Below are 17,253 nucleotides of genomic sequence, written 5' to 3' on the forward strand. Positions count from 1 at the left end.
GTTTGTTATCATCTAATCCTCCACGACGTCTTGTTTGGTATTTCATAGTAATGAAGTGTCAGTTCAGCCATTTAAAACTCAATTTTATTCATTTTCTCATGACAATTAATGAAATGAATAGAGATATTGCCACAGTTCTTTTGCATTTTTTTCCGTCTCTGGACAGTTGTTCTGTCTCTTCATCCTAGCCGGTTGTGCATTCTATACTGTCAGCTGTAGCACACCTTAATACAAAAATCTCACATCGTCATTAGAGATAATGGCAAAAAATCTCCATCCCTGAAATGGACATCTCATAAACTACATACATACTGTAGCCCAAAGTACATACCAACAGGTTTGGCTAGGCCTTTTAATTCTAGTGAGGATCCTAACACTACATCATACTGACGTTTTAGAAATTTGTGTGCCTCCAACAGTTCGGGACGGTGTTCTCTGGTCCAGCATGATAATACCGCTGTGCACAAACTGAGGTCCATAAAGAAGTGATTTACTGAGTGTGGTCTGGAGAAACTAAACTGGCCTGTACAGCCCACAACTGAAATTCACATTTAGGATGAACTTAAACGCCAACTGTGTGACTGATGCTTGTGGTGAAGTCAAGATGTCAATAAAGATATCAATTTTAAACGTAGATAAGCTCTTGTTTCTATGCAGGAAAGTACATGTCTGGATGATTCTCAAGAAAAATATCAGTACATCAAGCGTTTTCCTGCAAAATTGGCAAGAAAAAGAAGTTTTTTGGGAAATGGTGATAATATCATTCTGTTGCTCTATCAGGAGACATATGTCATCTGAGAGCGGAGAAGAGAGACAGACAGAGAGACTGTTCGTGTTTGCCAAATGCAGAACAACTACCAGCTCTTTGAGAGAGAAGTTGTAAAGAAGAGTTGATTTGTTTCTTTTGCTCTTTATTTGGGCGAAACGAATGAAGTTTAGTACTCCTTAGGACTCTATGAGTGTTTCTAAAAATACCAAAAAAATATTTTGGAGATGCAATTAAGAGGGAAGTAAAAGAGAATGTGTTACTTCCCAAAATAATCCCAAAGTTTGATTGTTTGGCAGGAATATCTTCCCAAGAGTGAAATAAATAACAGCGAAAAAAGAAACATGATAATAAGCTTCACAGCTTCAGGCATTAGCTCTGGAGATATTTCATCCAATATCCCACTGTGAGATGCTCAGATACTGAGAGAGATTTTTCAAGTCAAAACAAGCTGTGCTTCAGTATAATTTGCAACGGAGATCATTTTCTGTTCGAAAACTCTCTTCATAGAGCGTTTTAAGGAAGGTCTCAAATTGTAGGTAATGAAATTTTTGATTTGAGACAGCTTTGCAAGTGTCCTGGATCAATCTCACAATGCACTGCAAAAAGAAAAAAATGACACCACAAGTGAAACACAATCAAAGTTTTCATAAAAGGTCTGAGCAATATAAAATGAAAATGTATTATATTTAGTTATGTTTTCGAAAGCCTTGTTTTTACAGTCTACACTACAATGAGAAAACAGTGGTTTCAGATTTATCAGTGTGAATGGAGGCCAAAAATAATGATATTTTTCAAATGAAAACATATTTGTATGGACAAGGTCCAAATCACTTATATGCAGATCACTATACACATGGTAGGGAGTAGTGACTGCAAAGTTTCTGTCTAAACATATTATTTTTATGTAAATAACTACTGTATATGCTGATAGTAGAGATCAAGTTCACTCGACTTTTTTCACGTTTTAGCAAACAGCTTGTGAGCATGTGGTGGTGAATATGTGTTCTGGTTTGTTTTTCCAACAATGAAATCTTTGCCAAATTGGTATTTAACAGAGCTGCTGAACCCCAGATACAGCTTACTTCGCTTTGCTGTTAACAAACTTGGCAAGCGAAACACATATTGCTTTCTCCTGGGAACTATAAACTCGCCGACTTTCTTCCTACTGAAACATTCTGTTATGAAAATGTATTTTTCCCTCACAAAGGTCAACTTTAATAATAATTTTTGCCATCTGTTTCGTTTTATTTTTTCCCATTCATTTTCCTGCAGGAAATGCTATTCAGGCTTTTGGCTACGGGTCCAAGCCTGACCCTCAGCCTACTAGCGACTCGATCAAACCCGATCTCGTGGCCACAGCAAATGTTCCAAAAACAACCATGGAACCCGGGGAGGAGCCCTGCATCATCTCGTCCTGTGCAAATTTACACGTAAGTCCGATTTCTCGCTTTTATACAAACTGCAACTTTTTTATGTTTCATGTTATTTAGATCTATAATAGAGTGGGAGGAGTGGTGGAGTGAATGTATAATCTGAACATTGTAAATATTTAGAGGAAGTGACCCCACATGTACTGTAAGTTTACATGTTTTTTTACAGAAATGCTCCTTCCAGTAATGCCTTACAATAATGTTGGTATTAACCCAAAGATTAATGATTACTCATATTTTGGCAAAAAATTACAGAATTAGCTTAGTTTATTTAAAGGGCTCATCGGATAAGCACTTTCAACCAGTTGGTATGATTTATTAGGGTCTTCATGAAATGTCTGTAACACATTTTGCTTAAAAACACTCAATGGCTGTGTAAACAAAACCCTTTTTGCCTCGTCAAAAACAGCTATGCTCACAGCAAACCCGTTTTGGTGTATGTCTCTTTAAATGATAATGAGATACTGCGCACCCCACCCCCCTTCCGTCCGGCGTGTCAACACAACACACGTGTAGTACTGCCATGGCAATCGTTTAGCTAAATTATATTTCCTGAACTCCTCCGCGGTTAGTTTCGTTTTAAACGTCTCAAATCATTCGTCCTGAGACTAAAAAAATCTATCACAGCAAACAGCGCATCCTAGTAATGCGCTCACGTTGTGCGTGTATACTTGCCTAAAATCCACGGAATGCGCACCTGCAGATCTCAGCGGAATTACGTGGATTTTAGCGCTTGTCATTGACAAGTAAGTTATACACACACAACGTGAGAGCATAACTAGTATGCTTTGTTAGATGTGACGGATTTCTTTGGCCTAATGATGAATGATTTGATGAATGATTTGAGACGTTTAAAACAAAACTAACCACAGTGTTCGGCCCGGGTTCATTAGCAAAGCAATAGCGACAGCTATCCGCAACTAAACATATTAACGCACATAATGTATTAACATACATACAGCCAAACTCCAAGTGGCCATTTGCCAAATAACATATAAATATAGAGTAAGTTTAACACTGGCTTCGAATGTTCTATCTAGCCCGTGACTGACGTGGCTCCCTTCGCTATCATATGCTAACGTTATCCTCCTATATACGGTACATTTACGTCAATTCAGACTGTTGATCAATATTACTTACATCGGCAGCTTTGTCTCGTTCAGTCGGTCTCGATCCCTCTTGAGGAACAACTTTGAAGCTAATCCTGCTTGTACTGTCCCAGGTTGATAAAGCACTCCGGCTTGAAGTGATTCGTGCAAACAAGCATGTTTTTACTTATGGTTTCTGAGGGATTTCCACTGAATTAAATAAATCCACTCCTCTCTTGTCTCCTCCAAGGCTGTGACTAAATAAGAATTTGTGTTCGTCTGAGCAGCCAAAGACAGTACATTTAGCATGTTTTCTGCGAACTTTTGCCATGATGAACTTGCCAACATGTTCACCGCTGTAGCTTGTGAAAACAACAATGGCGGCAGCGCTGTGGGTGGAAACGTGGGTGGTAATATTATAATAGGAGCCTCTTCCCACGTCAGAAGAGGAGCGAAATCTGATCGGCTCGATTTCTGACACGGTTTCAGAGAAAGCCAGTTGCTGTGTTGTCATTTTTCACGTTTTCTGAGTTGGTAGATGCACCAGGGATGCGATTATAGCACGTAAACACAGAAAAAGTCTTATTTTTATCCAATGACTCCTTTAATTGCAAAGATTGTGGAGTGGGTTTATAAGGAACATTTAAACCCTAACAAGCCCACTTTGATTTTAAGTATTCCACATTTCACTGAACACATGCCTCTGTTTAATAGAGATTTTTAGATTTTATATTATATTATATGAATTTATCTGCATTGAGATACTTCATGAATAGATACAGTTGAGCTCGATAGAGTTGAGCTAAAGCTTGTGTTCTGAGGAAAATAAATGTTATTGAAAAGTTGGATATGAGGTTTAGTGATTCTTTGCTTAGTGGGTCTGGTAAATATGGTAAATAAACCTTTATTTATAACAGTGTAAAGTACATTTTTTTATTATTAAAACATTGTAACTGACAATGTACAGCACGTTTGTTATTGGTCTTAATAAAATATTTATTCTGATCCTAAACCTCCATCTACATCTATGTGGACTAAAGAGGTATCATCTTATGTACATATTGAAAAAATTACATTTCGCTTGAAGAAACGTGAGGATCTGTTTTTGAAATGTTGGGGTAGTAACTCATTCATCATTTTGCTGTTATATAGTGAATGAGAAGCACATGGCAACATATTTACACACAGGGATATGGTATCCTAACTGGAACTTTGCATTTAATTAACAGTGATTGGACAAGTTGACAACAGTCAAGCTATGAACAGCTGTAGAGTAAACAACTGACAAGAAACAAATTTGTTGACATTGGTACCTTTGTTTAGTTAATTGCACACACAAACACACTCGCGTACACAAACACACACAATATTCCTTTGGTATTTCGGGCTTTTCACAAGTGCAGGATATTCTCAAGGGATGTTGATGGGCTCGTAATTAACATATTAAAGTAAAAAATGTAAAATGAGCGTGCGCCTAAAAAAACAGAACAAACTAACTACAAAGAAAAACGTGTCGTCGTAATTTCCCCCATGAGCCGAAAAACTGCATGACGTGCTTGTGCATGTGGCTGTTTGTGCACGCGGACGTGCTGGGCCAGCAGAGCAATGCTTAATTTATTGTAAAAACGATAATTAGCGCATTACCCAAGCAGGAAGTTATACGTAATTAGAGATTGCCTGAGGCGAAACATTGTCAAACTTTCCCATTCTCCGGCTATTGAAAAACGTGTCAGATGTGCTTCACAGATTCGCTTGAATGCGGAAACTCATATTTTTCCTCTGGTCCCACTCAAATGAAAGATGAATAGTTTGCCATGGGCCATTTTTCTCATTTTGACAGGTAGAGAGAAAATAGGCGAAGTCGCGCTCTGTTTACCGTGTTTTAATTCCAGGCAGAGTTTGACATCGCTGTGATTTTTGGAGGTTAAATTGAAAGGGAGCGCTTTGCTCTGTCTAGCAGGTCCAATAGCACTTAAAGCTCGCCTAGGGCAGGAAAGATGTTCCCATACAGAATCTACATCTAGAAGTGACGTGTTTCGCTCTTGGGCACAACTGAGAGAATGAATCCATTCAGCCAACACTTTTTGTCCACGTCGCTCTGTTGAAATGAAATACTTTGCATTTGCATTTTTCGTTATAGTTCTTTTGCCTCCAGAATATTATTGAGAAGCATCATGACACTTTTGCATGAAGAGCTCTGGTCTGCCACTGCGTTGTTACATTTCTCAGAATAAAAGAGAAAATACACTATACAATACACAGCACTCACAAAAGGCGCAGCAAAGAAAATGTATATCAGCCATTAAACATCACAGCTTTACTTTCATGATCCACTGAATATTTGACTAGATTTAGCATTTAAATGGGTTACAAATGTTGTTTCATAAAGTTGTAACAGTCCGTTATTCCGGACATTTACACACAGTTGTCAGTATAAAGTGTGATATTTTTCCTGATAAAACGTGAATTTAAGAATAGAGTAGCTGTGAAGAAATGCATGAATATGTTTGAGTGTTGGCGTGCAAAGCTGCACAAGATGACACATCAGCGTCTCTTCCTGTGTTTCTGTGTAAACAATCAGGACGAGCGGGAGAGTGTCATAATACAGAGAGATGAGATGAGATGTGAGCGAGACATGAGGGGAAGTGGGGAGCATTAGCAGAGCTGTGAACAGAGATCTGGGCTGATGTCAACAGGCAGCTGACACACATCACTGCTCTCGCTAATTAATTGGCTTTTAGTCACCGTCCTCCGTTTCTCTCACCCCTCCCACCGACATCAGCTCACAATCTCTCTCTCTTTCTCTCTATGTCTGTTCTTGCCAGCTGCACTTCTGGTGGTTGTGGCTTTTGCCTAAGCCTGCATCTAATTACACGTTTACACAGGAGACGCTGAAAGTTCGCTGCACGAGCTAACGCTAATTCAACACACTCACTACACTCGCAGATCAGGTGAAGTGACACGTAAACCAACAGAAAGATTTACAACGCCAAAGCACACGGAAATAATTAGACATTGGGAACGGCAACAGTATTCTGTCCAAAATTGATGCAAAAACTAAACACAGCACGTGCAAAGTTTATAAAGACATAGCCCAGGAGAACGACCACAGAATATTACAACAAAAGAGGATCAACAAATATTAAAAACAGATCAAATTCTAGTCAGACACTATTTAAACTTAGAATTAGTATGTCCCAAATTATAGTATGCTGAAATGAGTATTCTCAAAGTACCTGGATGGTTTACTGTTTCTGGTAAAAAGTGTATATCCACAAACACGGCTGATATTACCCTACAACTCATCGCGAGAGGGCGGAGTTAGGGCTGGGGAAAAAGAATCGATTCCAAGGCATTGAGAATCCAATAAAGGAATAGACTCCTCTTGGATGAATGATGGATGAAGTCTAGAGCTGTGGAATGACATAAAATATTCTGCATCCATAAAAGCAAAAGCTTTGTTTGCACACACAAAGCAGATGTATCCACACATTTAACAAATCATATAAGCACGTTTGCTTTTCAGATGGACTGTAAACGGACCGTCTTCTCTTACTCTCTACCGATGAGCTCAGTATGTGCGTGAAGAGAATTACATGTAAGCACTCTCACAACATATTTGCTTGGACGTCTGATTAAAGCTGTTAAGGATAGAACTTTTTCAACACCCGTCTGCACTACTTGCATTTAACAGTAATATTAATATGCAAAGCATTCTTACATATTTTTAATACAATTTACTGATTATCGATCTGTCTATCTATAATCCTCAAGTATTTTTGTGCATGCACTGCTGAATAACTTTAAAAATAGTCATTTGACCTGTGCTAGTAAATTACCTAGTAAATAATGATACATTGGAATTGCAGGACAAGATCGACATATTTGGTTAAGGTTTTTGTTATAGAAACAATAAACAATTAATAAATGTAAAAAGTGCAGCTTAGAAAATTGCATTGCATTAATAATGTGTAAATATTTTAACAATAAATAAAAAACTGTAGTAAAACAGGGAATTGAGCAGGAATCAAAAACAGCAGCTAGGAATCGATTCTTGGAATAGATTCTTTCGATTCCCAAACCAGGAATCGGAATCGACTCCAAAAAATTCAGAATCGAACAGCCCTAGGCGGAGTTTCAACACAGTTTCAAGGCAGTTCGTGACATAGTCACAAAATTTAGAATCTATTAATTCATGTTCATGGACACAAATTTCCTTTTTCTTCATGTTACTCAGCACGAATTTCTATGTAATGGAAGCTATTTTTAAACGCAGTATCTTATATATGAATAAATGTATATCAACCCAATTTTAAGGTAATTCGTATCTATTTTACAAGGTGGCTCATTCATGTGAATTCCTACGGTCTCATTTGTACGTTTTATGTAAGGGATAGTGTACAGGCAGCCGGGTATTATCGCAGAAATAAGCCCAGACAGTGTAATCAGGACCCGACGCGAAGAGGAGGGCTCTTTCGCGATAACTCTTGAAGGGGCTTATTTCGCAATAACAGCCGGCTGCTTGTACATTATCCCGCTTATTACATGGCTACTTGCCACATGAGAAAAAACTGGACATGAAATGTGAATTTGAATTATTGTATTAGCTCATTTTACAGAATGCCGACCTTCCGCTAGGAAAAGCCGTTTACTTTTGGTTTTAAGGTAAGAAACGACTTTGGATGTCACAAACAGGCTATTTGGTTTAATCATTTGTCAATATAATGTCATATATGTTATTAAAAGATATTACATTTACATTTATGCATTTGGCAGACGCTTTTATCCAAAGCGACTTACATTGCATTAAACTCCATTGTATCAGAGTATGTGCAATCCCCTGGGATCGAACCCATGACCTTGGCATTGCTAGTGCCATGCTCTAACCACTGAGCCACAGGAAAGCTGCATCTGGGTTACCGTGTGTTATTAGTTTTGAGAGGTTATTATCTGGGAATAAAGAACCTGCAAATGTCGCGACTGGCCAATCAGAATCAAGCATTCCAACGAGCCGTGTAATACAGGCGCGCAGATGGCACTTGGGACGGTTGGGACATGACCCCCTCAGATTCCGATCCGTCCCCCTCACTCTCCCTACGAAAGGCAAACAAAAATAGGTAAATCTGAGGAATAATCCGGATTTCCGCTATGTACATTAGCCTCTTAATTATTTTGCCGTCATTGCTTCAGAATCGGGTCAAGGCTGACGCTCAATAATAATCTACCGGTCACCATTACTTTGTTCCCACGTTCTCAATACACGCTGTTCTGCTGTCAATAAACACACACGATGGTGCTACCAGCGACGTTTACGTTCTCTGTGCTCTCTGTAGCTGTGTCCCATTTCGGGGGCTGCGAAGGCTGCATTTTAAGACCGATTGCGTCACAGCAGCGCGACTGAAGGCTGGTAAGTCTGTCCCGATTCAAAGGTTGCTTTAAAAGCAGCCCCAAAATGCGACCTTATATCCGCGGGGTTTTAAGGATAGAACGAATGTATCCTTCACAGCTTTGGCTATCCCGAGATTCATTGCGCGCCTGTAACGGCTTGAAATATTTTAATAATCATTCAAAACTTAAATAAAAGTATGTAATTCACAAAAAAGGTCCATTTCAGTGTTTTAATATTATATATGATGTTGTTCATTAACATTATTGGTGCATTATTGTGTTTTAAATTTCTAAGGTTATTTAATATACTGTTGGGCTGTTCTAATCTAAATAAACGTGTCATATTCTCTAAAATAAAATATTGTTTTTCTGGCTCCGTATTTGTTTAAAAAAAGTCAGAAACGTCACTGCTGTGTCCTGCTGCTGTCGCCACGCAACATGAGCAGCAGGTGACGCAATTAGGAAATCCTCCGCGAGGCTAGACCGTCTCATTTCAGTTCGGTTCTTGGACTTTTGAGGCTGTGTGCTTTGAAGACAAAGTCCTCGTTTTTAAGTCTGCGACCTTAGAAGGTTGCAGCCCCCAAATTGGGACACAGTTTGTGTGTGCTGCTGCTAGCCTGCTACGACTCCTGATCCCGCGCGGCCCCGGGGTCCTATGACTAGCTATTAGCTGCCTCAATTGTGCCTGTAGTAGCAGTAACAATAGTGATCAAATGCCATCCTCTATGACTGAGCTGGTGATTTTGATGAGTTGGTTAAATAAATAGTTCTGCCATGACACGCTAGACGGCGCAGTCTTAAGTCTAAACCTATCCGACATAACTACTACACGGTGAAGTGATTGGTTCCCTCCGTATCAGCAGCCAATGAGCTTGCTGCTCTAGTGCTAGTAATTGTTGCAGCAGTCCAGCGCATTTCAGAACCCTCCTCCTTCCCCAGCTCCACATGTATAGATCTGCTACAAGGACCACGTAAGCTGTGGTTTATTCATATTTTATATGTGCAGCAGCAGCATTCCTTATATGCACACAGCAGCATGTTGTGGATATATTGGCAGTAGCAAGTCTCCGTACTTGCTCCGCCGCAGCAGCAGCGTAGCAGATCTATTCCGCCAAGACCAAATACATTATATGTCATGCACACTACCATGCTAAACACTCCGAGAGTTGTCATGACAGAACTGAAATAAATTGTCTGCATAACTGCCACAAAAGGCAATGAAGAGACAAAAAACAATCACCTCGTTTTTTTTTAAGTATCCTATGCCTGTTGACTTTTCCCAGATGTGGCAGATCAGATTTTTTATTTATTTTATATCTAGTCTTGCACTTAGCAAACACAGCAAAACGTAGAGAGCATGACTATTAGGTGAGTGGACAGAGGCAAATAGCGAATTAACACAGTTAATTTTAGTGCAAACCATTAGCCCAAATGACGCAAAGTAACTACTTGAGCACTAGTTAAAGCCCAAATTATGCAAAATAACTAACTGAGATGAAATCATTTGCTAACAGCTTGGTCCCCCTAGTAAAAAAATCCCATCTGCACCCCTGGTGTAATAATACGATATCACTTCGCCCCTGTGACGTTAGGTTTAGGGGCGGGGTTAGGGTGGACCTTTATCATTGCTTAGCCACCTCGTAAAATGCATTTGTTTTAGCAAAGTTAGCCTTTGCGCCTGTGATTATAGGGTTTAGGTGGGGTAAGGGGTAGCTTATAGCCATCTTGTGAAATATGTTCGACTTCCTCTGGTATCAGGTTATAAACATATAAATGTATGTACACACGTGGTACAGTATATATACCAAAAGTCGTGCGGAGTGCATGGAAAAAAGTTGTGCTAGTGACATGATAAAAAATTGTGCTGAGTGACACGAAAAAAGGGAAAATTCGTGTCCATAAACACAAATTAATAGATTCTAAATATCCTGACTACGTCACAAACTGCCTCGAGACTGTGTTGGGAGTTGTGACGCAAAAAAAAAATAATAAAATAAAATAAGTGATAAATCACCGAATTAATAAATCTAAGTATACAGTAAACATTACTTAAGAAATAATAAATTAATAAATACTTAAATGTAAAGAAGAGCTGTATTTTATGTTTAGGATGTTAACGCCTAGTGTCGTCTAGGCAACAACCACCACCTTCATTTTGCATTACTGTAGTATGTTGCAGTGCGTGCATACTGTTTTGCTATGCACTAAAATGTAGTCTTCCATAACAAAAACAGTACACACAAAAGTTGGGAAGCAGCAAATGTTTGCTTTCTTTCCTGTGAGCTTTTGGTTTTCTGTGAATATAGAATAAAATCCTGATATGCTGTGGTTTGCATTTTTGTCAAATAACTTCTAATAAATAAAAATAAATTCTAATAAATTCCTAATAATTTAGTGAGGTGCATATTGTACCATACATCTCATATTTTGATGGTTTAATTGGACCCAATGGGTGATTAAAAGCAAATATTTGGGGTATAAATCGAACTGCGATGACTCACAGTGCTGTTTATCTGCAAGCGCGTATGCAAATAAGTCATAGGCATGAATGCGTATGAAAATCGATTCAGTTTTGCATGCATATGAGTTCCGATTCCGCAGGATTTGCATTATGTGATAAATCACCGCATCAGTTCAATAAATTTGCCCCATTTGTGATGTTTCAAAGCATCTTCTTAGATATAAAAGATCCAATAGACCAGGGCACCTTAACAGCTCATATAATGCACTTACTTTCAAAATATCTTGAAATCACTCATTCTAATAGCCTTTCATTCTCTACCTTTTAATCAGAGGAGGAGAGATTAAGATCGATTGAGTCTGGAGTAAATAGCGGTGTGTGGAAAGAAGGTTGACCAGGGGAGCAGCGCACAGTGAACGCAAAATAAGGCAGCAAATCCCTATGGGATGCCGTCTCTACCTCTTGGCCGGTGTGTGTTTCATGTGGCCTTTACGTTTTCTGGAACACAGCACTTGATTAATGACCCCGTGAAATCAAAATTGGAGTTTTGTGCCTTTTAGTTCACGTTAGTTAGCTTTGAAGATATCTATAGGATAGAGTGAACTGCTAAAAAATGATTACATTAACCTTTAGCAGGTAGAAGCATTAAAATATTATTTTTCTTTCGTTCAACCAGACAAAAATATTTGGATGACTCGTCTTGCACTACACAAGTTTTTGTCCAATCCAAACCTCTCTACAACAAGACACCGCCTGCAAACCACTAGCAAGTTGCACATAGTTCACGGCTATGAGAAACTAAAGTCTAACTTAAAAAAGTACAAATAAAAAATTATTCAGTTAGAAAACTATGCTTTCAACGTCTTTAAATGCCAAGAGGCATTCCTGATCACTTTGGAGACAATTCGGCACTGCAATACAGAGCGAGATCAGACATCAGCATTGTCCACGTGCTACACTTCTCTCCTATCTGAGGTCTCGGTAGAAGATTACATCTCCTCTAAGCCTCAGCGGTCTTATTGCAAATGCCAACCTGGTCGTGCAGATGTGCTCGAGGCCCAGCTGAAAGGTCTCCGTCTTTATTCTAACTTGATTGAAAACAGATTTATTGGATTAGGTCGAGTCTGCATCTGTGCAAGTGCACTAGTTCAATCCCACCCTTCTTTGTCATAAACAATGCCGAGCGTGATGAAGTGACGTCTTGACAAACAAGCCTTGATGACCTTGTTTGGGGGAACAGAATTCCACGAGGCGAGGCGCGGTAATAAACATACGGTGAGACGTGTGAATGGAATAGGAAGGATTTGCACCTCCTTGTGAAGACCTTCAAGAGTATTAGACCTGACGAGAATTCGGCCAATTTAGAGAAAGTAGGGTTTAAAATAAAGCAAGATGGGTAGACGGGGACAGTGCCAATACAGACTGCACAGCATACAGAATAATACTGAACATGTCTGCCTGTATTAGGGTGTTGGCAGTTTACTGAACAAATCTTTTACAAGACTTGCATTGCATGTGAATGACACATTTTTGGATCTCACCAAAAGTGCCAAAAAAGACACATGTGATTTAATGTATCGTAGTTAATTTTATCTGTATAGAACCATAATATTATCTTATATAGATGAAAAAAAATGTTAGTACTCTTTTTTTACTGGCAATCAGAACTGGTTTTTGCCTTCATGAGGATGCAGTTAAGGCATCTAACAGCTGCAAAAATGACCACTGTGAAAAATAAGTATTAATCTGCTCAAAGAGATGACGCTTGTTAAGAAAACAAGACACAAACGGATTGTTTTGACACATTTTGGAGGCAGTATTTTGATTACATGTAATTACAAAATATCAGTTTTTTGCTTAAACATGATGTTGCGACTGTACAAATAGGCAGTATTTTCTCTTATAAAAACGACTATTTTGACTGTTTAACTCATCATTTACAAGGTTTTGTGGATCTCAAATTGGAAATGTATGACAATAAACTGTTAAGGGTGCCTTGCACTTTGTTTCCATAAAAATCTATGGCCTCAGACCAAAATATAATGCATACAAATGTGATTCATAGATGACAGAGAACACCCCCACCCACATCGTTGAAAACTGCCCCTACAATGAATGTTGCCTATGATTAAAAATAGCAGATAAATAAAATAAATACTAATATTAATCTGAAATCTGCCTTTTTATTTTTCAGGAACTTGGAGAGGATTGCTATCCTTCAAAAGACTACATCTGCGAAAGTGAGGTAAGAAGTGGAAGGAAACTTTCCAAGCCAATGATTTGAGTAATCTCAAGTAATTCATGTGCATGAGAAAGAAGACGTTTGTTACAAGTCCAAATGAAGAGTTCCTCTGCAAAAACACATATTTTATTTATTTTAAAAATCATTTATATTTTTTGTGCATTCCAATTAAAGGTCCAGTGTGTAATTTATTTGTAGGATCTATTGACAGCAACGCAATAAAATATACGTAACTATGTCTTCAGAGGTGTATAAAGACCTTACAAAATGAAGCTTTATGTTTTATTATCTTAGAATGAGCTATTTCTATCTACATACACCGCGGGTCCCCTTGCATGGAATTCACCATGTTGTTTCTACAATAGCCCTAAACGGACAAACTGCTCTACAGAGCGTGTTTCGTAAATACGTTATCTCCTTCAGCAAAGAAGCGAAAACATGACGACATCTTAGTTCTGTCTCAGCCACCGTAGTGCTTTAAAAGGGAGGGGTGGAGTAAGCCATTGGTTGCAATTTTCAACCTCACAACTAGATGTCGCTAAATTTCATATTTCAAATTTCATGGCCTTTAATGTCAATCAAACTGAAGTTGGGTTGTTTTAATTAAGTAATACTAAATCAAAAGAATACAGCTATTCTACATTATTTTTGATATTTTTTTAAAACTGATTTATCTGCCTGTACCTTTCAAATGTTATTATGAATAATAACTGGAGTTTGATTTGGGTGTTGTTCTGCAGAAACATGTCCAGGTAGCCTACACATGGTTTTAGGACCAGTTTTGTATTGCGACCAAACTATTACATAGTTGCTACACAATGCAAAACCCATGATGCTCCTAAAACCATGTGTAGGCAACCTGACATGTTCATTGTGTTTTAAAAGTCCTTAATTTTTGATGCTAAATATTTTTGTTGCATTTAATTATTTTGGGGTGAAATGTAAAGTTCTCCTGAGATACACCCATTTTACACAGTCTAGTGCTACATTTCAAATGATTTTGTCAATTTGATTGTTCGTAGGTTCGTGGCAGTCCACCTAACACAAGGGTAGAAGATCCCAGGAATTCAAGTCCAGGCACAAAAGCCCTGACTGACGTCTTCATGCTCTGTCTGCTGTTTGCTTTCGGAATCCTCACTATATAAACCTACCTGAGCTTCATATGCCTGCATAGGGAGGACAAGGCCGAAGGAAACTCTTCATGATCATCTTCAGACCAAACTCACACCTCTCTCCTCTATACTGCAACTCTTTTTCCTTTCAAACACACACCAAACCACAAAGAGAGACAACAAAGAGACACATATCGCAAGGACTGCTGCATATTTGCAAAGGCGGAATGGGAGAGATGCTGAACAAATGACAAAGAAATGGATATTGCTTACTTGATTCCAAAGTAAAGACCTGTTGGGTATGCCGATGGGTCTTATTGCTGATTGGTGGACCTGGAACTAAAAACCCAGGCACAGAGCTTTCCAGTCTATTCCTGCCGCCCACACTGAACACTAGAAAGGGGCATCTCGCACAACCCACCAGGCCCGTTGTCCGCAAACGGATTACCCAGAAACATTCTCCATACCGGCACCACTGCCCATTTATCGGATTTTCAGAGCTCCTCTTTGACAGGTGCTTCAGCTTTCTCATTGTGATTATTCTTTCCGCTTCCGTCTTTTCTCTTCCCTTTGTTCACCAGTCGAACAGGAGTAATTACTTTCCCGTTGTCCTTTTTAAACATGAAGCGTTTGAAGTTTAAATCCACAACCTGTCGAGACGGCGCACGGCAGTGACAACTCTCTTCGTATTTTGTTTGATTCGGAAAAGAACATTGAGATGAAAGTTGATTTAAACGTACCGGTGGGTGAAGAGGCGCTGATTTTTACGAGAGGATTAGCCGGGGGTCAGTGAGTGTACGCTGACGATGGGCTACCCACACATGTATCATTTTGTCTGTGAATATGAATGTTTTTTCTTTCCAAAAGTACAGTTGTTAATTATTACGTAATGTCTTTAAGTGAAGGATGTTGAGGCTGAAGAAATGTCTAGAATTCTTGAGACGAGCAGCAGGAGAGGAAGGACTGTATGACCGCAGAAGTGCTCAGACCAGTAATCACGCTAGTAATTGCAGAATCTATCTCCGACTAAATGGAGAAAAGTTTCAAAGACGGCAAGCACTCTGACACATTCATTGTTACGTAAATCTTCGTGTGCAATTTATGATGTGGCCTTACTCTTTGTTTTTCCTCATTATTTTCGAGACGCCAAGGCAGCACGCTGTGTGGGAAAGACAGTTTTTGCGGAGTTTTGATAAGGGGAAAAAAGTGTATTCAACCCAATTCACAAATTCAGTAAATGCACTAGATTCTTTTATCAACATTCCAAATAATGACGTTAAGAACAGACATCTATATATATATATAAATATAAATGTAAAGTACAAATCTGAAAAGATTTATATATTGTGTCTTAGGCTTGTTAAATATGTACCATCGCAGCGGAACAAATGACAAATATGAACATACTTTGTGTAAATACGACACTATTGGAAAAAGGAGAAATTCATTAAAGACATGTTGTATCGGTCAGGGTTCATGTGTGTAAACAGATTACCAGTCAACATCAACGGGATTTTGTTTTTCAGTCAAATAAAAATTGAGCCAATACTTTGTAGAACGAAAGGCTTTATAAGATCAATGCTGTGCAGCTGTACTGTAATATTGTTTCTGAAGGATACGATGATTTTAAAAATCCGTTCTATTTTACCATGCCATGCCGAAAACGAATGTTTCTGTGCTTGTTTCTTTCATTGGATTGAGTCGTTTGAGCAAAGCCCTGAAGTGTGAGTGTTCTGACTAAATGCCGCATTTCTCTATTCGTGCTGTGTTTAAACACTTGAAGTATATAGACGTGTATACAGTATATTTTTGACAAAACAAAATATATTTTAAGGGAGTTATTGAGGCAGGTTTGTCATTGTTCGGTGAGAACGAAAACAAATTTAAACGGGGAGAAAATGATCTTGGAGCCAGATTGACGTTGATTGGTTCAATGTGGGCACGGACCTACTGGTGAACAGAATTTAAAAAGGAAAAAAAAACATTTGTTGAAATTCTTTGCAAGTTGTCAATTCACATTCAGTACAAGAGAATTTGAATCTTAATGTATCGAGGTGCAAAGTGCCTGCCAAATAGTCCCCAACACAGTGTTGAATTATCAAAAACTGGCGTGGATACAGAACCGCTCTATTGTTGTGTGTGTGTGATAGAGAGAGAGTGTGTGTGTGTATCCTACATGTACAGCATAAATTTGTAACACAAAAAATGTCTGGTCGGTGTGTGGGGTGTTTCAGACTGTTTGAATGACAAACGCAAGCTTCACATGCACTTATATGAGTACTCATCTAAAAGAAATGAATCCTGATAAAGAGTAGCACTTCACTGTCAGCTTATGCCATGTCACCTGACATTGATAAGACATTGTGATTTGATCAACAGTTCTACGTCATCTCATTGTTGCTTTGATGTAAGGCTCACCTCCTTTCTGTAGACTGCTGTGAGGTCCAGATATGCTAATGCTGTGCTTGTTTCCTGATCAATAAAGCCACTTCAATTTGTACCGCTTTCCACATTTGTCACGTCAGTGTTTACTCGAGAACGATATACATTTCAGTTATAGCCAACTCAAATGCAACATCTATTACATATACTGTATGTTTGCAAGTTTTAGTTTTTTTATTGTTTTTTTATCTTGCTACTAATTTCAGATTTACAGTTCAAATGTGTTCTGTGTACATTAAGTTCTGTGGCAAAAGCATCTACAAGCAGAGTTACAAAAATATGAATCGTTTCAAGCAAGTTAACTGATCGATCAAACTTATT

General features: G+C 38.6%; 1 protein-coding gene across 1 annotated transcript in view; it reads left to right on the top strand.

Moving 5' to 3' along the window:
• Nucleotides 1-16,990, top strand: part of gfra2a (GDNF family receptor alpha 2a) — a 74,966-nt gene extending 57,976 nt beyond the window's left edge. The window contains 3 exon segments of the mRNA XM_057357527.1: nucleotides 2,042-2,199; nucleotides 13,331-13,381; nucleotides 14,401-16,990. Coding sequence (XP_057213510.1) covers nucleotides 2,042-2,199; nucleotides 13,331-13,381; nucleotides 14,401-14,523 — 332 coding nt within the window. The 3' untranslated portion in view covers nucleotides 14,524-16,990.
• The last annotated feature ends 263 nt before the right edge of the window (nucleotides 16,991-17,253 follow it).

This window comes from Triplophysa rosa, linkage group LG17 (assembly GCF_024868665.1).
Source record: "Triplophysa rosa linkage group LG17, Trosa_1v2, whole genome shotgun sequence".
Taxonomy (NCBI): Eukaryota; Metazoa; Chordata; class Actinopteri; order Cypriniformes; family Nemacheilidae; genus Triplophysa; species Triplophysa rosa.